Below are 27,004 nucleotides of genomic sequence, written 5' to 3'. Positions count from 1 at the left end.
TCCTAAAGAAGCCTGGAAGGAAAACTGTGGCTGGCCCCGCCCTGAGGACAGAGCATCGAGTATGTCAATGTCGAGACAGGGATGCTGGGGCTGCCCCTGCGCTCTCCCATGTCGCACAGTTCATCGGAAGTCACGGACCGAGCTGTTAACAAGAACTGCATTTTCCTGCACTGCTGCAAGAACACACCAGGTGACCTCCCCATCCACTCCCTAACACCTAAGTCAAAATCACAACACAGCTAGATCCCAGCCTTCCAGACTTAGAGACATTATGAAGAAGAAACATTTACTTCTTTGAAAAAATGCACGGCCGGGCACAGTGGCTCATGTCTGTAATCCCAGCACTTTGGGAGGCCAAGGCAGGCAGATCACCTGAGGTGAGTTTGAGATCAGCTTGGCCAAAATGGTGAAACCCTGTTTCTACTAAAAATCCAAAAATTATCCGGGCGTAGCAGTGGGCACCTATAATCCCAGCTACCTGGGAGGCTGAGGCAGGAGAATCACTTGAACCCAGGAGGCAGAGGTTGCAGTGAGCCGAGATCAGTGAGCCAACAATCCAGCCTGGGTGACAAGAACAAAACTCCATCTCAAAAGAAAAAAAGAAAAAATTACCATCTTCCATTGGCAGGTGGTTGTGAAGGGGAAAAGACAAAATGCCCAAACTCAAAGGTAAAGTAGAAATTCAGGCTAACGCTGACCTTGAGCCAGGCTTCCTGGCAAAGATCAAAGCCTGTTGCCTTCTAACATTCTGCTCCAGCACCCGTAACTTCATACTCCACCCCACAAGGTAGAGGCCAAAGAGAACAAATCACAGTGGAGTGCTTTCCTAATGCTCCTGCAGGTCCCACGATGTCTGAGACACAGGCAGTTCACAGCCTCGTCCATCACCGCAGGGCCTGCCAGCGCAGACCGTGCCAATAACCTGCCGTTCGTGGGCACTGCGGGGACCCACAACGCTGGCCATGTTTAGTCCTCACCTGCAGACAGACTGAACGCAATGAGGATGCCCTCCTCTTTATTTCACTGTCCTTCTTATGTTTTGACTTAGCATTTTCTCAAGTCCTATTTGGTCACAGAAGAACCTAAATACATAATTACAGATTAAGAGAAAAACTTGCCTGTCTCTTGAATGTATAACATTTTTCATTACTTGCTCATATTATATCTTTGAAGCTACACATACTATTAAAAAAAGCCAAGCAAATAAACAAAAATACAGCTTCTCAGAAATAAGACCTCATGCCCAGTTCTGTAAGCACACTATTCGAATAAAACAAGAACAAGCCATCAGAAAAGTAAGGGTTGTGGCAAGAAGCTAGTAGAACATCAGGACAGAATGTTTCCACACTTCGCAAGTGAAAACCGAAGGCTTGTGCTTCCAGGTGATCTCGGGAGTGTGTGAGGTGGGCCTGCCCCAGTCCATCCGGAGTCCCACGCACCTTAGCAATGTCATACCACTCAGCAACAAATTACCAATCAACACAACCGCACAGACAACGTCAAGTTCATTTTATTCTGCGAAAGAAACCAAACTCAAAAGGCTGCATCATGCATGATTCCATTTTACATAACATTTTGGAGAAGGCAAAACTATAGGGACAAAAAACAGATCAGTGGTGGGTGAGGAAATTCGCTGCAAAGGGAAGTAGGAACTCTGTGCTCTGAACCCCGACTGTGACTCTGGTTTCATATGTGACTGTATGCATCTGTCACATAGCACATCAGACACATAGCACTGAATGCTGAAATGAGTGAATTTTCTTGTATGTAAATTATATCTTAGTAAACCTGATTTTACAGTTCTCAAAGAAAAAAATACGTATGGCAGTGTGTGGTGGCTCACTCCTATAATTCCAGCACTTTGGGAGGCTGGAGTGGGCAGATCACCTGGGGTCAGGAGTTCAAGACCAGCCTGGTTGACATGCTGAAACTCCATCTCTACTAAAAATACAAAACTTAGCACTTAGCCAGGCATGGCGGTGGGCGCCTATAATCCCAGCTACTTGGGAGGCTGAGGCAGGAGAATCACTTTAACCCGGGAGGCGGAGGTTACAGTGAGTCAAGATCATGCCACTGCACTCCAGCCTGGGCGACAGAGTGAGACTCCATCTCAAAAGGAAAAAGAAAAACCACATACAACAGAAAAAGTGTTAACTCCAGTTTCCCTGCACATTCCCGAATATTCTCAGGGCTGGCCATCCCACCTGCCCAGTGCTGCCTGAACCCTCACACCCATCCCTACCAAAAGAAGGAATATTCTGAGTCTCAGTGAACCAAGACCAAAAGTCCAACAAGCTTCTATCCTTTAAGAAAACAAATTTCCAAAGAACACTACTTCCTGTAATTACTGACAGTGACTGAAAGTCCTTTTCAAAATGACTAGCGTTCTCTCCATTTTAAAGGTATAGTTGAGATGCAAATTCTGATCACCTACATAGACAATATCAATTTAACTTCTCGATTTCAGCTATTGTTCTGACTTTGTGTAAGGAAACCCCATTTAAACTTCATAACTCCATAAACCATTCCCATGGCTCCCACCAGCTACTGTGATCTCCAGTTTTAAGTTCCAGAGATTAGATAAGGCCTCTATATAGTGGCTAATGAGCCTTAATGTGCTTTAAAAGTCAAGGCTTGAGACCAGCTTTTCAGAGTAAACTTATTTTTCCAGCACAGTAGGTTTTCTTGCCAGGCAAGATTTGATTTCAAAATTGCACTAAGTTCTAGAAATTCAGGTTTCTTTCTTGCATGCTCCCACATTTCAACAGAGTATTAGGAAGCGTCTGACCCAGGCTCCCCGCCCTCCAGGGTTGGGTAGAAGACAATCCACGGGGAAATCCATACTCCAATTGCTGGGCTTTGCCCCCTGGGGCTGGGCAGATCCAACAGTGGGATTATTTTTAGTTGAAGCATCGTGGCAAGCAGTGTGTGTATGTGTGTGTGTGTGTGTGTGTGCGTGTGCGTGCACGCGCACGCGTATCCTCAAGCTCTGCCTCTTGCTTTTGAACAATTCCCTAAAGTAAGAATTTTCTTTTTATAAGAAAACTACAGCAACATATCTTATAAGAAAACTATAGAAACATAGATGGCATTGGAGATCATTATATTAAGCGAAATAAGCCAGGCACAGAAAGACGAAGATCCCACGTTCTCACCCATGTAGGGGAGCTAAAGCAGTGGGTCTCGTGGAGGTAGACAGTGGAATGGTGGACACCCGTGGCCAAGTTACCAGGAAGAGAAGGAGGGATGAAGAGAAGCTGGTTAATGAGTACAAAATACAGTTAGCTAGAAGGAAGAAGTTCTAGCACTCAATAGTACAGTAGGGAAATTAGAGTTAATCATTCTATATATTTCAAAATAGCTAGAAGATGTATAATGTTCCCAACACAATAAAAGATAAACATATGAGGTTCTGGATATCCTAATACACCGGGATTTGACCGTACACACACTGAACACACAAATCAATCTCACACGAATCCCAACTATGTACAATTACGATACAGCAATTAATTCTTTTAAAAAAAGAAAACTGTCTCCAAGTAGCCTAGACGGATTTTTCTACACTGAGAACCTTCCCTTGTATAAATCAGTAAAAGGAGCTGTGAGAGCTGCTAAGGGGGTGCCACTGGCAAGAAGTCTGTGGACCCTGAGATGAGGCAGCGTCACAGCGCGGGTGAGTGGTTGCAGCCCGGTAGAGGCTGTGGACTTTGGGAACCTCAGCTCTAACGGAATTCTCAGATGGAAGCTTCTTTCAGGTTTGCCATCAAATGGTGACTATCACAATATTTTAGGTCTAAAAATTTTATGTCTCACTTGAGGTCAGGAGTTCAAGACTAGCCTGGCCAACATGGTGAAACCCTGTTTCTACTAAAAATACAAAAATCAGCTGGGTGTGGTGGCAGATGCCTGTAATCCCAACTACTTGGGACGCTGAGGCACGAGAATTGCTTGAACCTAGGAGGCAGAGGTTGCAGCGAGCCAAGATAGTGCCACTGCACTCCAGCCTGGGCAATAGAGCAAGACTGACTCTGTCTCAAAAAAAAAAAAAATTGTATGTCTTCTATCTGATATAACCCTGAGCAAATCATACAGCAGGAAATGTTCTAAGTTTTAAATAAAAACCATGATACAAAATTCTATTTACAGTATAATCTCAAATCATTAGAGAAAGAAAATAAACAGGAGAGGTGGAAACATAAATACACAAAAATCTTCAGTATTTTTGGAATAATGAACCTAAACAGGATTGTCCTAAATGTTCTTTACAACACAGCGACGTTTAATTAGGTAAGATACATGTTTAACATTATATTTTGTTAGAAACACAAATGTACTTTAACAAACGTGTGGTGCAGCATTAGGTACGTTTCACTTTGGGGGTGTCATTTACTTGTTTGTTTGGTAAACCTGAGACACTAACATGCACTAGTTTTGTTGTTGTTGTTTTTGAGGCAAGATCTCACTCTGTCACCCGGGCTGGAGTGCAGTGGCTTCATCTCGGCTCATGGCAACCTTCACCTCCTGGGTTCAAGTGATTCTCATGCCTCAGCCTCTCGAGTAGGTGGAATTACAGGCATACACCACCACGCCTAGCTAATTTTTCGTATTTTCAGATGAGGTTTTGCCATGTTGCCCAAGCTGGTCTTGAACTACTGAGCTCAGGTAATCTGCCCACAATGGCCTCCCAAAGTGCTGGGATTACAGGCGTGGACCACCACACCCAGCCTACGCACTAGTTTTAAAATTCAGAGGATTAAATTTGCTCTACGTCATATAAAGAAATGTGTAGGCTGGGCGCGATGGCTCATGCCTGTAATCCCAGGACTTGGGGAGGCGGAGGCAGGTGGATCACTCTAGTGAGAGGTCAGGAGTTAGACAGCAGCCAGGCCAACATGGCGAAACCCCATCTCTACTAAAAAAAAGTACACAAAAAATTAGCCGTGTGTGGTGGCACATGCCTGTAATCCCAGCTACACAGGAGGCTGAGGCATGAGAATCCCTTGAACCCAGGAGGTGGAGCTTGCAGTGAGCCGAGATCACACCACTGCACTCCAGCCAGGATGACAGAGCAAGACTCCATCTCAAGGAGGAAAAAAAAAAAGGGAAGAAAAGAAATGTGTAAACATACCCAAGAAAATCTGTCAACTGGCAAAAATGAATTGTTGTTTTTTTTCTTACTCATCTTTCCTTCTGATTCATTTCATTCTCCTACTAAATACCTTCCTTGCAGGATTCTAATCAGGACATAGATTGAAATCCGAACCCTTTAGTTCTTCATTTTTTTAATAATTATTTTTTTCTCAGGTCTCACAATATGTTTTTTTGGTTTTTGGTTTTTTGTTTTTGAGAAGCCTCCCAAGGAGCTGGAACCACGGGCGCACGCCACCACACCTGGCTACGTTTTTGTATTCTCAGTAGAGATGAGGTCTCACCATGTTGGCCAGGCTGGTCTTGACCTCCCGAGCTCGAGCAATCCGCCCACCTCAGCCTCCCAGAGTGCTGGGATTACAGGCATGAGCCACCGCGCCCAGCCTTCATCTTTATTTCTTTAAAGAAACATTTAAAGGGTGCTTCTCTTCGTGTACTCCTCTAAGCACTATATATTACTCAATTCACCTAAGTAATTCTTCAGGTTGGTGTTCAGAGCATGCTGACTTGGTTTCCACCTTGGACCAGCCTTTCCTACCTTTCCAATGGGTCTGTCATGTGGCCTTAAGAACATCCTCAAAGGGATCTCTCGTCTCGTTCATCTCTTCCTGAGACACAATCCTCCCACCCCTACTCCCAAAATCCACTTGTCAAAAGTCCAGACAAGCTCTAATCCTACCTGCATTAAACCTTCCTGAGGCCTCCCGGTCAGAACAATTCCTGCCCACTCCTCTCTCTGGTATTGGAGGCACAACCATTTCTGAAGAGTGTAAACTCTCATAGGAATTAAACCTACTAGTTTGCATCATCCTTCTCTACTTTCCTCTCCTCATGCGGCCTGGCTCTGTGTTCTACGTAATAGATGTGGCTCAACACGTCATGCCTTGTAAATACACTCATTTAATCTATAAAATAAAGATAGGCCATAGTCAAAGGGCCGTTTTCACTAGTGCCAACCATGTACAGAACACCATATGCTGTCCCATGCCATTCTTTATTACCAAAATTGTTATAAATGGCCACATTATAAAATAATTACCATTTCCTGAGCATTTTCTGTGTGCCAAGTACCATGTAAGCACTTTACATGCCTTCTAAGTTCACATATTCCCCCCGGATTACTCTTTAACAGAAAAACTTGCCTTATTGTCCAAGTCTATGACAATGTTCTCATATGATGGAGGGTTCACCACTTCGTAAAAAACAATATACACACACACACACAACCAGAACTAATTCAATTAGGGTAGTTTTAGATGTTTATAGCAATCATATGATAAACTATCAAAAAAAATGGGATGGGGAGACAAAGAAATTTCACATGGATAGATGAATTATTCCTAGGGAATGACTTTACAATTGTCACTGCAAGGAAATTTATAAATTAGCTATAGAAAGATTCTTTAAAAGAGAAAACAACAACACAGCAAGTTGCCATGCTACAGAGTCACAAGTTACAAGAGGAAAAACACCTACATGTTTGAGAATTAGTCTTTGAGGCTGGGAATAAAATTTGCAGCGCCAGCATTGCAGACGGGTTCAAAAAGCTCTGCATAGCAAATGTCTCCAGGAGGCAAAGGTAACGTGGTTGGGAATTCTGTTTGGAGAGACTCAAAAAATGATTGTGATGAAGCCAAACGTGCTGAAGTGGGAGGTATCAGCTCAGAGTTTGAACAAAAGCATTCTGTGAAATGTGAAAGTAGAAATATTATAATAATAGATCACTTATTCATATTTCAATCACATTATATAACTAAATACTTTCCTTAAAAACTAAACTCATGGCCAGGCACAGTGGCTCATGCCTTGGGAGGCTGAGGCTCAAGAATCGCTTGAACCCAGGAGGCGGAGGTTGCAGTGAGCCAAGATCACACCACTGAACTCCAGCCTGGGTGACAGAGCGAGACTCTATCTGAAAAAAAAACCACAAAAAACAAAAATAAAAACAAAAAACTAAACTCATGCAGGTCACAATGGCTCACACCTGTAATCCTAGCACTTCGAGAGGCCAAGATCAGGAGTTTGAGACCAGCCTGGCTAACATGGTGAAACCCTGTCTCTACTAAAAATGCAAAAATTAGCTGGGTGTGGTGGTACACGCGTAATCCCAGCTACTCTGCAGGCTGAGACAGTAGAATCGCTTGAATCCAGGAGGTGGAGGCTGCAATGAGCCAAGATCACACCACTGCACTCCAGCCTGAGTCAACTGAGTGACTCTGTCTCAAAAATATAAAAAATAAAACTAAATGCATGTGAAAGAAACTTCTCTGCCAAGACCAGGCCTGGAGAGCGTCTGTACTCTTCAGAAGCAACTCCTCTTATAGCACCCGCAACTGAGAAAGGGCAGAAACAGGTGTCACTGGGAACTCATTAGGAGCCCTCGGGTCTCTTTAACGGCCCTTCGACTTCATACAAACTTCACCATATCAGGAGATAGAGAATAATATATTAGAAAGAGATAAGAAGTTGAAAAACAGTCGTCTCCTTGTGTTCTGTTGCCACACCCATTTGTTTAATGAATTTTTAGCAACTTGAGAAATTTAACAATTTAAAGAAATTTTAGAGTCATAGAGACCTAAAACCTCCATCCTCTGTATTTGACCCAAATCTCAGAACAGCAACCGACCAGAGAATACACACAGCCTTTTTTGGTTTGCTTCCAAATTCTCAGCTAGAATATCAACAGAGGAGCAACGTGCAATGTGCAAATCTCAGAACACAAAATACCGAGGAAAGATACTGGGAATAATGACTCTTTTAGTTTTAGGTTAATTTGCATAAATCTTATAGCAGTAAGTGCAGCCTTTGAAAAGACAAGGGTATGCCCCGGGATTCTTCAACAGGGCGGGGCCTGTGCCTGGGCACGGGAGCTCCAGGAGCGGGATGCCTGGAAAGAGGGCCAAGCCGCAGGGGCTGCTCCCAGCTCCACCTGGAGGGACCACTCACCTCCCCAGGCTCATCCTGCTGTGCAAACAACCCTCATGAGGATTTCTCTTTTTTAAAGCAAAGTTGTTGGAAAGGCTACACGCAACTGAAAAGTTTTCTTTTTGATGATTTAAGCTTTTGCTCAATTACATATGAGAATAATAATATAATCTCTCAGTTGATAAGATGATAAACTAAAATAGTATTAGCAGCCCAGAAAACCTATTTTTGCTAAAACTGTTTAATGCCTCTAAAATACAACATTGTCACCAGAATCCCCAGGGGCCTCGCGGATAAGGCATTGGTCTCCTAAAACAGAACACTGTCACACTAGTCTGGTGAGAACCCAGTATACAGGGTGTTTTGAGGACCACATTTCCTATCACATAAAATAAAATCCTGCCCTTGAAGATGCAAAATGCCCACACCTGCCACTGCCCTGTATCCTGCCCTGTTCCTCCGGAGAGGCTGGGAGACCATGTCTCAGGCTCCAGTGCCCTTCACTCACCTGAATGTGCATGGCGCCCTCTACTGCTTCTTGGATATTGGGGCAGCCACTGATGAGGGATAGCTGCTCTTCAGCACTCAGGGAGCCTTTCAGAGCACCTGCCTGCTCCAGCAACTTCATCTCCTTTCTGGAAAGGCAGAGAGAAGGATCACTGTGAGTATTCAATACCGCATTTAAAAACAAAGCTCAACATCAGGAATCATCAGGGAAATGCAAAGCGGAACCACAGTGAGATACCACCTCACACCCATTCGGGGCTACCAAAAATAGAAACCAGCAATTGTTGGCAAGGATGTGGAGAAACTGGAACCACTGTGCACTGCTGGTGAGACTGTGAAATACTGCAACCGCTACGGAAAACAGATACGGCAGGTCCCAAACACAGAATCACGGTATGACCCAGCAACTCCACTTCTGGGTATAAACCGAAAATAATGGAAAGGAGGGTCTGTAAGAGATTTTTGTACACCCATGTGCACAGCAGCATTATTCACAGTAGCCAAGAGCTAGAAGCAACATAAGCATCCATCAGTAGATGAGCAGATAAACAAAATGTGGTACATACACACAACAGAGGAAGGAAATTCTGTCACATGCTACAAAATGGATGAAACTTGAGGACATTATGCTGAGTGAAATAAGCCAGTCACAAAAGGAAAAATACTGTGTGATTCCACCTAGAAGAGGTATCTAGAGCTGTCAAAATAATAGAGGCAGGCCAGGCGGCTCACTCCTGTAATCCCAGCACTTTGGGAGGCCGAGGTGGGTGGATCACTTGAGGTCAGGAGTTCAAGACCAGCCTGGCCAACATGGTGAAACCGTCTCTGCTAAAAATACGAAAAAAAAGCTGGGCATGGTGCCGGGCACCTGTAATCCCAGCTACTCAGGAGGCTAAGGCAGAAGAATCGCTTGAACCCGGGAGGCAGAGGTTGCAGTGAGCTATGGTCGTACCACTGCACTCCAGCCTGAGCGACAGAGTGAGACTCTGTCTCAAAAAAATAATAACAGAGACAGAACTAGAATGTTGGTAGCTGCCAGGGGCTGGGGGTTGAGGAATGGGGAGTTAAGGTTTAATGGGTACAGAGTTTCCATTTGAGAAGATGAAAACATTCTGGAGATGAATGATGGTGATGGTAGCACAATAATGTAAATATACTTAATACACTCAAAACATTAAGGTAAATTTTATTCTATACACTTTACCACAATTTAAAATCTTAATTACTTGTTTTAAAATGAAACAATCCTCATAGCAGGGGACAGAGTGGGGGGCATGCTGGAAAACAGTGGTTCTAATCCTCTCCCTTGGGTCAGTCCCCTGGGATGGAAGGATTGAAAGAAGGTACCTTATAGCTGAGTGGTTTTTGTGGCATGTGATCTGTGCAGTCACCTGGGCCACCATGCTCAGAAGGGCCTGTGCTGGGTTTACTGCTCTGCTGTTAGCATCTTACAATTCTTAATATATTTTTGCTTTTTGGGTTTTGTTTTGTTTTTGTTGCTGTTGTTGTTTAGATTTTTTGTTCGGTTTGGTTTCGTTTTTGAGACAGGACCCTGCTCTATCACCCAGGCTGGAGTGCAGTGGCACAATCATGACTCGCCATAGCCTTGACCTCCCGGGATCAAGTGATCCTCCCACCTCAGCCTCCCAAGTAGAGGGGACTACACAGGCACACCACTACGCCTGACTAATTTTTTATATTTTTTGGTAGAGACGGGGTTTTGCCATGTTGCCCAGGCTGATCTCTAAATCCTGGGCTCAAGTGATCTTCCTGCCTTGGCCTCCCAAAGTGCTGGGATTATAGGCATGAGCCACAGCACCTGGCCCTAAGTTTTTTTAAAAGGAAGGAGAAAATCTTTGAGAAGTTTTTCTCATATAAGTAATTTGGGAGATTCATAATATATCAGCTTAAAAAAAACTACCTATCTTAAAATAGGGCCACAAAACAGCTATCTTATTTTGGAGAATTATAAAGCAAACATACTGATCCCTGCTCAGATCTTATCATCCACAAAACAACTCAGTGTTAAGTATCAAATATCCTGGACCACCATCCCCAGTGAGCCGGCATTTTAAAATTTTCATACAGAACAAATTCCTTGAATTAGAGGCTTATAAAGTTAGTGAGGCCAGCCACAGTGGCTCACGCCTGTAATTCCAGCACTTTGGGAGGCCAAGGCAGGCGGGTCACTTGAGGATGGGTTTGAGACCAGCCTGGGCAACATGGTGAAACCTCGTCTCTACAAAAAATACAAAAACTAGCTGGGCATGATGGTGCACACCTGTAGTCCCAGCCACTCGGGAGGCTGAGGTGGGAGAATCACTTGAGCCCAGGAGGTGGAGGCTGCAGTGAGCCATGACTGTGCCACGGTACTCCAACGTGGGTGACAGAGCGAGACCCTGTCTCAAAAAACAAACAAGCGAAAAACAAAAATAAGTTAGTTAGTGAAAAATACACAAAACAAAATATGTGTCTTGGCCAGTTCATCTGGAAGTTTGTTAGTTGCACAGAGTACTGTGAGGTGTCTTAGCAACAGATTAGAAATTTAAGATTTCTAAGGTAGATAGCTAAAATCAAAAAAGAACTGGTCCAAGGTAAGTGCCAGCAAATACATATTTGAAACATCATGGAGGGAAATATAACAAAAAGGGTCATGAGGAAAAGGTTCCTCTATTAAGGTAAAATGGAAATGCAGACGCGCACAGGTCCTCCAGGGTCCTGCGATTCTGCGTCAACAGCACTCAGCACACTTCCCTTAACGCAGACTGCGCCTCTTAAGCGGCATTATTCCGGAAAAAAGAGCACCACGCGATCCAAAGCTCATTTATCATCCACTGTGTAGCATGTTTCAATCCATCTTTGAAAATGTTGAATTACACAACTCTGTAAACATACTACAAAACCACTGAACTGGACGCGTCAAATGAGGCAATTGTGTGACATGTAAATTTATCTCAATAAAGCAGTAGCATTAGTATCTTATTGTTACTGTAACAAATTATCACAAACAGTGGCTTAAACAATACAAATGTATTATCTTACAGTTCTGGAGGTCAGAAATCCCAAGTAGACTAACATCGAAGTGTCTGCAGGGAACGCACTCCTTCTGGAGGTTTCAGGGAGAATGCGTTCCTGGCCTGCTCCAGCTTCCAGAGGCTGCCTGCATCCGTGGCTATGACCTCTTTCCCCTCCACAGCCAGCCACCCCTGCCCTACCTGTTTCTGTCATCATGTCTCCTTCCTCCCTTTATCCCTCTAAGGACCCATGCGATTACATCAGGCCAAGCCAGCTATTCCAGCACAATCTCCCCATCTTGCCATTCTTAATTGAATTACATCTGCAACGTCTGTTTTGCCATGTGAGGTTCTGGCTCATCCAAAGTTGTGCCAAAACTCTGGACATCTAAGTGTGTTTGCAGGCATGTTGTTCTGGGGATGATACGCAATTTGCTCCTGCCAGGCACTTGGGGGCGCTACCAACCAAGGAACCAACCTGAATTCTTGGCTTGGGGGTTTTTCAGATGACACAGGTAGTATGAATTTGAGCTCTGAAACGTTGAGGATTGCTCTATGGTTACAAATTCTCAAAGAAACTCTTCCTCCCCTCCACTTGGAGTCAATGCCCCCACCGGTGACCCTCCACTTAGGGGATCCAAGTTATTTTTTTTGCCATTGATGTAGCCCTTAGAGAACTCTAGCTTCTGTCAGGGGTCTCCAATTTGACTCCCATCTTGCACAGACTCAGGTTGGTTGTTATAATGGAAGCTCTAGATTAGCAAGACTAACTGGCAAATTCCCTTTGAGCAGCCGCCCGCTGTGGCTGTCGAGCACCCCTTGGAACTGGTGCTCCTGAGGTAGGCCTCTGAAATTCTCCATTACTTTTTTGCCATGTGAGCTTACTACCATGACTTCCATGGACTGGACCCCACATGGGAATCTGGGCCAATGGCAGAGGCCCACGGGCAGCTGCTGGTGGCTGCAGTAACCAGCCCAAAGGAAGCCTGAGCTCTATAGCGACAGGGCGGTCAGAAATGCAGACCCCAGGCCGGGCGCGGTGGCTCATGCCTGTAATCCCAGCACTTTGGGAGGCCGAGGCAGGCAGATTACCTGAGCTCAGGAGTTTGAGACCAGCCTGGCAAACATGGTGAAACCCTGATTCTACTAAAAATACAAAAATTAGCCAGGTGTGGTTGCACACCCCTGTAATCCCAGCTACTTAGGAGGCTGAGGCAGGAGAATCTCTTGAACCTGGGAGGTGGAAGTTGCAGTGAGCCGAGATCACGCCACCGCATTCCAGCCTGGGCGACAGAGCTCGACTCCGTCTCAAAAACAAAGAAGAAGAAGAAGAAGAGAAAGAAATGCAGACGTCCACAGTGGGCAGACTGGTTGAAGGCAGGAAGGAGCAACAGAAACACAGCCGGCAGTGGAGTCACCGTGACCGCAGGCCATAAAAAGGCAGGACTTTAGGAAAGGACACCGCTGCCCTCTAGCTGCCGTGAGCTGCCACTGTGTGACCGTCAGAGGCTCAGGTGTCCCCTGAACAGTGTCTGTTTCTGCCACAAAGATGCAGCCGCAGAGATGGTGTCCTGTATCTTACTCCCTCGCCTGGTATCACAGTCAGCCCTCATAGAGAGCAGAAATCAGAGTACCGTCTTTCAGAGCCGGAAAGGGCCTAGCGCAGACTTTGTTTGGAGATTACAACACATTTGAATTTTTCAGTTTTTAACTGTACGATTTATATAAGTTTGACCTGTAGCAGTGGCTAAGCCTAGGAGTCAACATTGGTAAAAGACAACCACACTGCCCATAAATACAACCAGAAGAAAAACAGTCATATGGCAGAAAAGCGATTTGTAGCTACCAAACAGAAACTCGCTTCAGTTTAATTGAAAGTTTTCGGTGTTACAGAGGAATAAGTGAGATGTTTCATACTGTGCCCATTGCTTTTCTAAGACTATTTCCTTTCATAATTTATTTAAGAAATTTTAAATGTAGAAAGAACAATAAACATCCTCATATCTCCACCCTCCAGAACTAACCACCGCCAATCCTCTTTGTCACTTTTTAAGGAAGCAAAACCTAAATGAATCTCTTAGTGCCACCATCCCAGTCTCACCCAACCATCTTTCCACCGAACACACACAGGGTCTCTCCATGCCAAGGCCTGGGAGCATAGTGAGTAACCATTGCGACCTTTAGGAAACTATGTCTGAGCACCTGATGTGCTCAAAGCACCTGCTCCAAGCCTTAGGAGGCCCCCTGTGTGTCTTCAAACCTTTCCACTAATCCAAAGCAAACTTTTGACCTTTTTTCCCAAAAGTACTGAGTGAGATTAGACAGATAACAGGAGAACAGGAGTCTCTTGTTCCTCAATCCTCCAGGGACCACCCCGGAATGAGAACGTCCCATGGAGACAGCAAGCAGTGGCAAAAAAAGCCACCACCATTGGCCTCTTGCAGAGCAGACTCAGGCTGAGGAATGTGCAGTGGTGGTTCTGCCTCAGGCCCTTCCTCCCTGGGCAGCATGCACAGGTAACACAGAGAACCTGGGCATGAGGGAGAGACACGGTCACACATTAACCCATCAGCCGACTGCGAACTCCAGGACCCTGCTGTGTGGTCCCGAGGGACGTCCAGTGAAAGCTGCAGAGGAGCTTCCCTACATCTGCAGACAGACCCCTGTGTTCTCTTCAGGGCCAACAAATCCACGTGCCACAAATCAAACCTAGCCTTTTGGCAACGTTTTGTGCCAGTTAGATTAACTCCAATTTTTTTTATTCTTTTGGAAGAACTTCTGACTCAAGCTTTGTAGAAGACATACATAAACACCTAGAAAAGATGTGCCAATCAACCGGGATTTTCAAATGCCACACACATACCAGGCTGTGGCATTGCCACACTTAACAGTTAACGTCAGGTTAGAGGCACTAGTAGAAGGCTGCAATGTGCCAGGTCGACCTCTAGAGGTCAGCCTAACACTGGGACTCAAAATACTGGCTCCTACTCAGCAAAGTTAAATTTTTACTTAAAATTAGAGAAAAGGAAATGTTAACAATTCTCACGGTAGGACAGGGTATGGGTGATTTCAATTTTTTTTAATGCTTCTATTTTTGAAGTGTACTCAAAAGGAGCATGTATTTATTGTTTAAAAAGACTGAAGAAATTGGAACCTTCGTGCACTGCTGACGGGAATGTGAAAACGGCACAGCTGCTGTGGAAAACGTATGGTGGTAACTCAAAAAGTTAAAAATAGAGCCACCATATGATCCAGGAACCCCACTGCTGTGCATATTTCCAAAAGAATTGAGGCAGGATCGCAAAGAGAGATTTGCACAGTCATGTTCATAGCAGTGTTGTCAACAACAGAAGCAGCAATCCAAAGTCCACCGATAGAGGGAGGGATAAACAAAACATGGTTTCACACCTATGGTGGAATCTTATTTGGCCCCACAGGCAAAGGAATCCTGTCATATGTCATATGCCAGGCTGGAGTGCAGTGGCGCAGTCTCAGCTCACTACAACCTCCACCTCCTGGCTTCAAGTGATTCTCCTGCCTCAGCTTCCCAAATAGCTGGGACTACAGGAATGCGCCACCACACCCAACGGATTTTTGTATTTTTTAGTAGAGACGGTTTTTCACTATATGTTGGCCAGGCTGGTCTCAAACTCCTGACCTCAGGGGATCCACCTGCCTTGGCCTCCCAAAGTGCTGGGATTACAGGTGTGACTCACCACGTCTGGCCTAGGATGAATCTTTTACTTAACATTATGCTTAAGTGAAATAAGCCAGACACAAAAGGACAGATGCCATATGACTCCACTTACAAGAGGTACCCAGAGCAGTCAAACTCACGGAGACAGAAAGCAGAATGGTGGATGCCAGGGGCTGGCGGAGGCATGAAAGGAGAGTTGTTTAATGGGCACAGAGTTCGGTTTTACAAGATGAAAAAGCTCTGCAGATTATTGATTGCACAACCATGTGAACGTACTTAATGCTACTCAACTATTAAACACATTAAAATAGCAAAGATGAGGCCGGGCGCGGTGGCTCAAGCCTGTAATCTCAGCACTTTGGGAGGCCGAGACAGGCGGATCACGAGGTCAGGAGATCGAGACCATCCTGGCTAACACTATGAAACCCCATCTCTACTAAAAACTACAAAAAACTAGCCGGGCGAGGTGGCGGCGCCTGTAGTCCCAGCTACCCGGGAGGCTGAGGCAGGAGAATGGCGTGAACCCGGGAGGCGGAGCTTGCAGTGAGCTGAGATCCAGCCACAGCACTCCAGCCTGGGCGACAGAGCGAGACTCTGTCTCAAAAAAAAAAAAAAAGGCAAAGATGAGGCCAGGCGTGGTGGCTCACTCAGGCCTGTAATCCCAGCACTTTCGGAGGATGAGGTGGGCAGATCACGAGGTCAGGAGATCGAGACCATCCTGGCCAACATGGTGAAATCCCATTTCTGCTAAAAATACAAAAAACAAATTAGCTGGATGTGGTGGCAAGCACCTGTAATCCCAGCTACTCTGGAGGCTGAGGCAGGAGAATGGCTTGAACCTGGGAGGCAGAGATTGCAGTCAGCTGAGATTGTGCCACTGCACTCTAGCCTAGTGATGGAGCGAGACTCTGTCTCAAAAAAAAAAAAAAAAAAAAAAAAAAAAAAAAAAAGGCAAAGATGGCCAAACTTTATGAGAAATAGAATTTAGAAATAAGTCGATTTAGGGTATAACAAGCTCATAGACTTTATAGAGTGAGTTAGAAAATCGTTTTGGCTAGTATATTCCAGTTAATTCATGCAATAATCTAGGTATTAGACTTTGAATTACACACAGTAAGATAAAGCACATCTATTTATCTCTGCTCCCTCCAGAAACCTTAGTAAAACCAGGCTAACAATGAATCTTTTTTTAAAAGCATAGTCCTGTGCCTGGTGTGGTGGCTCACACCTGTAATCCCAACACTTTGGGAAGCCAAGGCAGGCGGATCTCTTGTGCTCAGGAGTTTGAGACTAGCCTGGGCAACATGGCGAAAAGGCTGAGGTAGGAGGATCGCTTGAGCACCTGAGGTCCGAGGTGGAGGTTGCAGTGAGCAGAGATCATGCCACTGCACTCCAGCCTGGGCATCACAGGAAGACGCTGTCTCAAAAAAAAAAAAAAAAAAGTGTAGGTTCACAAGGTCAGAGATTATTGGGAGACAAAATGGACAAAATATGCTAATTTTTAGAAAGCAGGAAATCATGCAAAAGTAGTCAGGTAAATGATTGAATGAGGTGGAGAAAGCTAAAACTTAGGCATGGGGTCAAGGAAAATGCAAGCGAAAAGCAAGTCACAATGGCTCCTAAGAGACCTGGAAAAGGTCAGAATCTGCAGGTACCAAAGAGAACACGGTGTGAGTGAGGAGGAGGAGCTGACAAGTTTACTGGAAGCGGCGCCAGTACCAAAGAAATCCAACTGCAACAGGCCGGACACAACAGAGGCCATTGAGGGGAGCTACAGATACCAGGGGCTTCAGATAGAGGATACCCTGAGAGGCGAGAGCCATGCATCCCCACACACCACACACACACAACTACACACATCACATATACACACTACATACACGCCACCATACACACAACTACACACACCACATATACACACTATACACAACCACCATACACACAACTACACACACCACATATACACACCATACACACACCACCATACACACAACTACACACACCACATATACACACCATACACACACCACCATACACACAACTACACACACCACATATACACACTATACACACACTACCATATACACTACACACACCACATATACACACTATACACACAACTACACACACCACATATACACACCATACAGACCACCATACACACAACTACACACACCACATATACACACCATACACACACCACCATACACACAACTACACACACCACATATACACACCATACACACACCACCATACACACAATTACACACACCACATATACACACCATACACACACCACCATACACACTACACACACCACGTATACACACTATACACACACCACCATATACACTACACACACCACATATACACACTATACACACACCATACACACAACTACACACACCACATATACACACTATACACACACCACCATATACACTACACACACCACATATACACACTATACACACACCACCATACACACAACTACACACACCACATATACACACCATACACACACCACCATACACACAACTACACACACCACATATACACACCATACACACCACCATACACACAATTACACACACCACATATACACACCATACACACACCACCATACACACTACACACACCACATATACACACTATACACACACCACCATACACACCACATATACACACTATACACACACCACCATACACACAACTACACACACCACATATACAAACTACACACTGCACACCACACACACACAACTACACACACATGTAGGCACTATACACACCACCATACACACAACTACATGCACCACATACACACACTACACACACCACACACAAGTACACCACCACATACACTACACACCACACTCCACATACACACAACTACACACACCACATATATGCCCTACACACACCACACACACCACATACATACTACACACACACCACCATACATACACTACATACACACTACACATACCACATATACACAGTACAATATAAGGATTATTTATACTTATTGAATTTCCAAAACTAATGTTTGCATTTACCATTTTTTAATGATGGATTAAAAACTTAGTTGTCTTACTGTGATAACTTTGGCATAGGACTTATCACATTTTTGATGCTTTTGGTCACAGTTCTGTCTCTAGAGCTACACACACTACACACACACCCCATACACACTACACACACACCACACATACACACACCACCATACACACAACTACACACACCCCATATACACACTACACACACTCTACACACTACACACACATGCACACATACCTCATACACACACTATACACACCACTTACACTACCCACACCACATACACACTATGCACACCAATACACACTACACACACCATATACACACAACTACACACCACACACTACACACACACCACATACACACAACTACACATCCATGCACACTACACACACACCACATACAACTACACATACACCATACACACAACTACACACTACATATACACACTACACACACCACACACATACCACATACACACACTACACACATGGTGTTTATTTCCAAGGGAATTCAAGATTCCGTCTCAAAAAAAAAAAAGTGACATTCACTTGGATTAAGTAGTAATAAAAAAAGTGAGACTTTCTAGTGATTTTTTATCCCAAGCTGTTTGTCACTGATGGGTTTCATGTGTGTGCTTGAAACAAAATATTGGCAAGGGTTGCACTGGTCTGAAGATTTCCGTGGTGAAAGTGACCTCATCACACACATCACACACACTACACACGTCACTACTGTATCTAGAAGCCAATCTTGGAAACACGTGATTATGCTCTTTTAAAACAGCTGAGAAGAAATGATTGCGTGCTAGTTCTTACTTTGTCCTTGTTTTGTTATATAATGTTTAAGTGAAAGATGATTTATCCTCATATTGAATCTCCAAGACTAATATTTATGTTTACCATTTTTTAATGATGGAGAAAAAGTTATCTCACTTTGATAAGTGGGGCATACGACCTGTCACATTTTTGCTGCTTTTGGTCCCAGTTCTGTCTCTAGACTACTAGCAATAGACACATGCCATGAGTAACCTAACTACTTTAACACAGTGGTGTGAAGTGCTGCAGAAAATAACTCCTAGACACCAAACCACAATGTTTTAATTGTGACATGTTAGAGAGAAGAACAGAACTTTCTGTAGCTTTTTTTTTTTTTTGAGAGGAAGGCTCACTGGGTCACCTAGGCAGGAGTGCAGCAGTGGTGTGATCTCAGCTCAGGGCAACCTCCACCTCCAGGGTTCTAAGAGATTCTCCTGCCTCAACCTCCCAAATAGCTGGGATTACTGGCATGCGCCACCACACCCGGCTAATTTGGTATTTTCAGTAGAGTCAGGGTTTCACCACGTTGGCCAGGCTCGTCTCAAACTCCTGACCTCAGGTGATCCACCTGCCTCGGCCTCCCAAAGTGCTGGGATTACAGGTGTGAGCCACTGCGCCCGACCTGTAGCATAACTATTCTATTGTGCTGTTAAGTTACAGGGCTTTGACTCCTAGGTCTGAAAAAGCTGCTGATCCCTGATAAATCTTGAGCACTGACACCAGTTGAAGCCTTGTCTTTAGACCCAGGAGAAGGTGACATTCACCAAACACAGGGCCACAAATCAAAACTATTCAATCCCTCTAGGCCCAGGTACCACTGAGGAAGAGAGAGGTGGGTGTGTGTGATTGTAAGGGTCAATTTTGAGGGGTAAGATTAATCAGAGTATTTCTATAAATTAAACATTAATATCAAAAGCACACTGGCCTAATGGAAGGCCAGTGTCTAGGCCCGTGTGTTGGAATAATAGGGTTTTCTTGCAGCATTGATCTGCTCTTTAATATAAAATTACAAAAGGTTATAAAAAGTTTATGGAAATCTCACCTTACGGTCAAACTGATTAGATTTATTTATAAAGTTTTACTGAAATTAGCATTAACATTAATAATATAGTATACACAGGTAAAATTTGGTTTTCTCTTTTGAACAAAATTTTCACGTAAGAGATACGAGATTTTTATTTACCTTTTCAGTAAAACCACAGAAGAAAAAAAATAGAGGGAAGGCGAAAGACAGATTTAGCTGGCCTCATGCTGTCTTTATTAGGTCTTAATGTTTAGGAAACTGAGTCTCCTATCAAAGAGAAAATATTTCTGTATTGTAATTTTGGCTAAATGAATGACTGTTTTATGGTAACCTGTGATCCTATTTTGTGATATCAAGTGTCTTAAACCTTTGATATTTGACAGACTTCCCAAAAGCAAAATATCAAGTTCTAAATTATCTGACCTTAAACTAACTTTTTCAGATATTAGTTTCCCTGAAGTCCAAGAGAGACATATTAGGCTTATTAGGCTTATTCGTTATGTTAGAATCATTCAAGCTGGGCATGGCGGCTCTTGCCTGTAATTGCAGCACTTTGGGAAGACAAGATGGGTAGACTGCTTGAGCCCAAGAGTAAAGAGACCAGCCTGGACAACGTGGCAAAACCCCATCTCTACCCAAAAAATACAAAAATTAGCTGGGTGTGATGGTGCATGCCTGTAGTCTCAGCTACTCTGGAGGCTGAGGTTGGAGAATCGCTTGAGCCCAGGGGGCAGAGATTGTAGTGAGCCAAGATCGCACCAGTGCACTCCAGCCTGGGCAACAGAGCAAGGCCCTGTCTCAAAAAAGATAAAATAAAATATGGCCGGGTGCAGTGGCTCACGCCTGTAAACCCAACACTTTGGGAGGCCGAGGTGGGTAGATCACAAGGTCAGGAGATTGAGACCATCCTGGCTAACATGGTGAAACCCCATCTCTACTAAAAAAATGAAAAAAATTAGCCAGGCGTGGTGGCAGGCGCCTGTAGTCCCAGCTACTAGGGAGACTGAGGAAGGAGAATGGCGTGAACCCGGGAGGCGGAGCTTGCAGTGAGCTGAAATCGCGCCACCGCACTCCAGCCTGGGTGACAGAGCAAGACTCCAACTCAAAAAAAAAAAAAAAATGTAGGAAGCATTGCCAAATCTGAGATGTTGTTTAGCTCCTTTTGGTTATGTTTATATAGAAGTGTTGTTAATGTGTTCCAAGATTATATTAGATTCTTAAAATTCTGATACGTCTTAATATGTTGTCAGTAATAATTATGATTTTCACGTTAAATTGTTGTATCCCACAGAAATAACCGAATTTCCTTGTCACAGTGTCTTTAACAATGGCTGTCCTAAGACTTTTGTCATCCACAATTGTTTTGTGTTGATTCTTCACAAAAAGTGACTTAAAATCAGCTACTGTCCAGGGCTTGTTTCTTTGGAGGGAGTTCATGAAAAGGACTCTCGAATGCAAGTTTCTGATAACTTTGGAGACTGTGCCATTGGATTTGAGAGAAAACTTTCAATGCACTAATGGAAAGACTGATGTGTTCACAAAGATGGCTAACTCAACATGAAGCAGAGCAGGAGTTGACTGCATGGACTGAACTAATGGAGGACTGAAATAACTTTTATGGCTTTTTTTGTTGAAATATTGCTGATTCTTTTTGTTTTTCAGAGTCTGAAGAATTTTTTTTCTTTTGAGTCATGTATAGTCTTTAAGTATCTTTTAAGTATATCCAGTATACTTTTGTAAACAGAATTTGAGGCATATTTCTCTGATTTATAAACTATTTGTGAATATTCTTAATTCATGGCAATGTGTGTGTTTGCATACAGTTAATAACATGTTTTCTTTGCTAATGGGACACAGTTGAAGGAACTGGTTGTTTTCCCAGGGCTTTGACTAAAATGGCCTTGTGAGAGGTTCTAGCAAAGCCAATTTAGGAGAGCCTATGAGAACAGTGATTCTTGTTGCATTTTGTGTGGATCATCAGGCCAAGTATATGGGACTGAAGCTTATTTTGCAGGCAGATTGGTCCTGCTGTGATTTGTCTTTATGAAAGTGGTGGACTGGAGAGCAAGACTGTGTTTCATAAGAAAAACTTTAGTATTAGATTAACCTTTGATTCCTGGATGGCCATGAGGTCACCCACGGTATGGAGTTGCCCACAATGCCTCTCCTCAGCAGGAAGCAGCCAGAAAGATGGATGACCAGATGCCCCATGGTTGAGGAATCTATAAACAGAAAGGGGGACTGAAACCCACTCAATTTTTTCAGTAAACATAGAAATTGATCCTTCTTGCCTTAAAGCTTGAAACTTGTATTTGTTTTATCTGAATTCCTTCCTCAGGAAATGACCTTCAGGCCTCTCAAAAAAGAGTATTGAAGAACTGAAACTTACCAGGTCATCACATCCAGGCAATGAGAGTCCAGACCTGTCATTCACCCCGATTGCTTCCTTGCCCCTCCCTAGTTCCTGTTTTCCTACACATTGCGACATTTCTTTCCTGCTATATAAACCCCTGATTTTAGGTGGTCAGGGAGATGGAGTTGAGAATGAACTCCCATCTCCTCGGCTGCAGCACCAGATGAAAGCCTTCTTCCTTGGCAGTACTCATCATCTGTCATTGGCTTTCACTGCGGTGAGCAGCAGGACCTAGACCGAACTCTAGGTGTTTTGGTAACAAAACCACATTATGAGGAAGGTATTATTATGTCTTCATATCCCAGATGAGGAAACAGATTTGGTGAGTTACCCAGCTATGAAGGTTGGGCCAGATCTGACTGCAAAGCTCAGTCTGGGCCGCTAAGCCACACCAGACCCCTCTGCACTGCTCACTTATTTTCACACTGTGCTGCCTGCTTTCTGTCTACAGTATGACTCCATGTGTAATGCAGCCTCCTGGGGAATAAAGGGCATGGCTAACATTTCTTTCAGAAATCTCAGTGCCAGCCTGTCATGAACTCCCAAGGGGATTTCCGGCAGGGTCTTCGGCTCCCACCTATTTCTGAAGGTCTGAAGACCTGAGGAATTAAAGATAGGGAAGAAGGGGGCAGACATGGAAGATCAAGCAAGATTAGCTTAAGGAGCTGAGTCGACCTCATCTCCAGCCAACAGAAATCCTAGAACACTGGAGGCAGAGAGCAGAGAGCAGTGAGGAAATAAAAACGCCAGGGATTGCTTCCTCATGGGATGGCTGTGTTGTGCTGTCTGCTTTGACATAGACATTGCTGTTGTTTCCAGGCCCTGATTGTGCACACACAAAAGGCTGAGCCAGACTCCACCCCTGACTCCAGCCCAAGGGATCACTCTAACTCCATATGGGCAGGTTAAGTTGAGGTTGCACAAAAACCTTCAATTAAGTTACTGCAATGCAAAAGAGTCAGAAGACGGCCCAATCACAGAGTCCGTGTGGCACGGTGATAGTGTGTGGACACTAACAATCACGGTAGGTGTTTCTGAAGTTGGGGAGAGGGCAGAACACCCAACTTTTCATTAAGGAGAGTAGCTCCAGACTTCTGTTTGACAGCACAATGTTTTAAAAATCTGGTATGCCTATCTCCAAAGACTATCTCCAGTTTGCCCAGGTCTCCACCCTACCCCATTATTCACACCCACTAGCCACCCAGGCCCCTTGGACTTCCGGATCTGCAAACCTTGTAGTGAGGCATGTGAACTTAAATGCACTGTAGAAAGAAAGAAAACTGCTTCTGTCTGTTGCACAGGAGGGCTGTGGGTCGGCCTGCCTGGATCCACGCCATCATGGCCCATCAGGGTCTCTGCCCTCCGCTTTCCCCTCCTCACTCAGAAGGTCTCCTCCCTCCAGCCAGGCGCGGTGGCTCCCGCCTGTAATCCCAGCACTTTGGAAGGCCGAGGCGGGCGGATCACGAGGTCAGGAGACGGAGACCATTCCGGCTAACATGGTGAAACCCTGTCTCTACTAAATATACAAAAAAGTAGCCGGGCGTGGTGGCGGGCACCTGTAGTCGCAGCTGCTCGGGAGACTGGGGCAGGAGAATGGCAGGAACCCGGGAAGCAGAGCTTGCAGTGAGCTGAGATCCCACCACTGCACTCCAGCCTGGGCGACAGAGAGAGACTCCGTCTCAAAAAATGAAGTATTAATATTTTGACTTCTCCTCCATACTTTGGATATATAATTAGCATCTATATGCCTTTCACAAATCAGATCAAACAAAGCTATTTTTGTTTGGGAAGAAAAATAAATAAGGCAAATGAAGTAATCATTTGAAGTAATTATTTGATCTGCCCTAATGGCAGCTAAGTGGCAGCAGGACCTGTGAACTGACAGGGAAGTCAGGTTGAACAACCCGGCTGAACCCGCAGCCACTGCCATGAACTTTGGCAACTGACATGGGCTTTAATAATTTTGGCTGGCTCAGCTGGGCTCACCCACGCGGCTGCAATGAGTAGTGGGTTGTCTGGGGGCTGCTGGTCTCAGATGGCTTCCCTCATCTGTCTAGCAGTCGGTGCTGTGCTGGATGGTACTGGCTGATAGCTGGGCCACACACCTCCAGCTGACTAGGCTGAGCTGACCAGATGAGAAGGGAGGAAGGGTCCCCAGCAAGAAGCGAAGGAGTCAATGCACATGCACTTTCCAGGCCTTCTGCTGTGCATGCCACACTTGCTAATAACCCACTGGCTGATGCAAGTCCGTGGCTAAGCCCAGAGTCAGGGGGTGAGAGTAGCAAAGTCACAATGCACAGGGGAGTGTAGACAGAGACGGGAACAATTTGTGACCACACTCAGTTATTCTGGCCAACAGTATGTGGGAAAACTAAAAGTGAGTTTCAAATCAGGAGAACAGACCAATCTAGCAGAATCCAGATCAAAACAGAGTTCAAGATTAGGCCAGGGCAGAGACCTGGGTAGCAAGTTAAAAACAGGTCAGAAACCCACAGTTACTGGAAATGCCTGTGTCCAAGAACAAGAAGATCAGTCACTTAGGAGACAGAGTACAGGGCAGCGACCTAGTTTCAGAGATCACTGCTGGTGGTTTATTAGCTCCTAGTCCATTCGGGAAGATGATTCACTTTCAGGTGGATCTGAGTGCCAGAATGACCATGTACCGATGGTGGAGAAACCAAGATCAAAGGGCACAGGCCCCTAAAGATGGCGATTTCAGATAGGGACTCAGGCCAGACAAGGCAGTGTGTATGGCCCCTGGAGTTGGGATGGTCACCAAGATGTCAACACAGCCCATGTCAGGGCAGCCTGGTCCCTTGAGGACTAGGATGGCCCACCTGCTACATGGAAATGAATCTAGCTCCAAATCATAAACCAAAACACTCGTGATCTGCAGGTCCGTGTTTCAACTCTGTTTACTTGATTTTCTTTTCTTTTCTTTTCTTTTTTTTTTTTTTAAGACAGAGTCTCGCTCTGTCGCCCAGGCTGGAGTGCAGTGGTGCAATCTTGGCTCACTGCAAGCTCCGCCTCCCGGGTTCAAGCGATTCTCTTGCCTCAGCCTCCTGAGTAGCTGGGACTACAGGTGCCCGCTACCACGCCTGGCTGATTTTTTTGTATCGTTAGTAGAGATGGGGTTTTACCATGTTGGCCAGGCTAGTCTCAAACTCCTGACCTCAGGTGATCCACCTGCCTTGGCCTCCCAAAGTGCTGGGATTACAGGCTGAGCCGCTGTGCCTGGCCCAATTTGCTTTTCTCCTTAAAACACAGCTTCATCCTCTAAACTTCTTACTTGAGACCTAATGCATGCCAAGCACCGGGCATACAATGGTGAACAAAAACAAAGCAGTAAAGCACCTGCCAAAAGGTTCTCCAAGGTCAAGCTACCTTTCTATTATGAAATGTAAACATGCTAAGTTTTAAGTTTCTTATTGTGCCACCCTGTCAGAAAAAGATTAGTCTTAGATGACAGCTTTTTTTGTTTTTCAAGTTCACCAAGATCCCTTGGCATGGTATGAGTTGTGATAATTTCTTTAATCTTCTAATGTTTCCATATTTTTTAAATCAACTTCCCCCAGTTTAAGTTCATTTTCACAGGTTCAAAATCCATATGTACCACGTCTACTATTTAATACCATTAGTGTTTAATAGGTCTAACACACAAAGAATATTCATGCAGATGTAGTGACATTTCAGCCACATGACATTTTCTAATATGAAATGTTAAAAAAGAATCAGAATATGGCCAGGCACGGTGGCTCATGCCTGTAATCCCAGCACTTTGGGAGGCCAAGGCGGGTGGATCACCTGAGGTCAGGAGTTTGAGACCAGCCTGGCCAACATGGCAAAACTCCATCTCTAATAAAAAATACAAAAATCAGCCAGACATGGTGGCACATGTCTGTAGTCCCAGCTACTCGGGAGGCTGAAGGAGGAGAATCGCTTGAACCCGGGAGGCAGAGGTTGGAGTAAACCAAGATCATGCCACTACACTCCAGCCTGGGTGACAGAGGAGACTCCATCTCACCAAAAAAAGAAAAAAAGAAAAGAATCAGAATATGGGAAGTGGGCCAAACTGCAAGGTGGAACAGATGGTGAGAAAAAAGTATGTGAGGAATATGATTGGAAACATTGCCTCTAGAGACTCTAGAAAAGGTTCCTGTGACTCAGATAAAATGAGCACTGAGTTAATAGGTTCAGGCTCTGGGGACAGGAAACGTGCGTGTTGCTTATTTCTGCATCCATAATGGCTAGTAGAGAGACCACACGACACTGAATAGTGAGGGACGCTGGGGGTGTGATGTACGGTCTGTCCTGAGGGAGCCCACGGCCTACAGTGGTAGACAAAGACCACAAAACAGGGTGTCAGGGAAGATGCCTGTGGGCACAAGCTATTTG

At 44.7% G+C, this 27,004-nt stretch overlaps 1 protein-coding gene across 2 annotated transcripts in view; it reads right to left on the bottom strand.

Annotated features, from left to right (window-relative positions):
• Window positions 1-27,004, bottom strand: part of CRYL1 (crystallin lambda 1) — a 117,121-nt gene that overhangs the window by 72,072 nt on the left and 18,045 nt on the right. For both annotated transcript variants that reach the window (XM_030922129.1, XM_030922128.1), the window contains exon 3: window positions 8,585-8,711. In XM_030922129.1, the coding sequence (XP_030777989.1) occupies window positions 8,585-8,711 (127 nt within the window). The remainder of the gene's footprint in view (window positions 1-8,584; window positions 8,712-27,004) is intronic.

Source organism: Rhinopithecus roxellana, chromosome 18 (genome assembly GCF_007565055.1).
Source record: "Rhinopithecus roxellana isolate Shanxi Qingling chromosome 18, ASM756505v1, whole genome shotgun sequence".
NCBI lineage: Eukaryota > Metazoa > Chordata > Mammalia > Primates > Cercopithecidae > Rhinopithecus > Rhinopithecus roxellana.
Note: the sequence above shows the minus strand (reverse complement) of the source record. Positions and strands in the feature narration are given on the sequence as shown.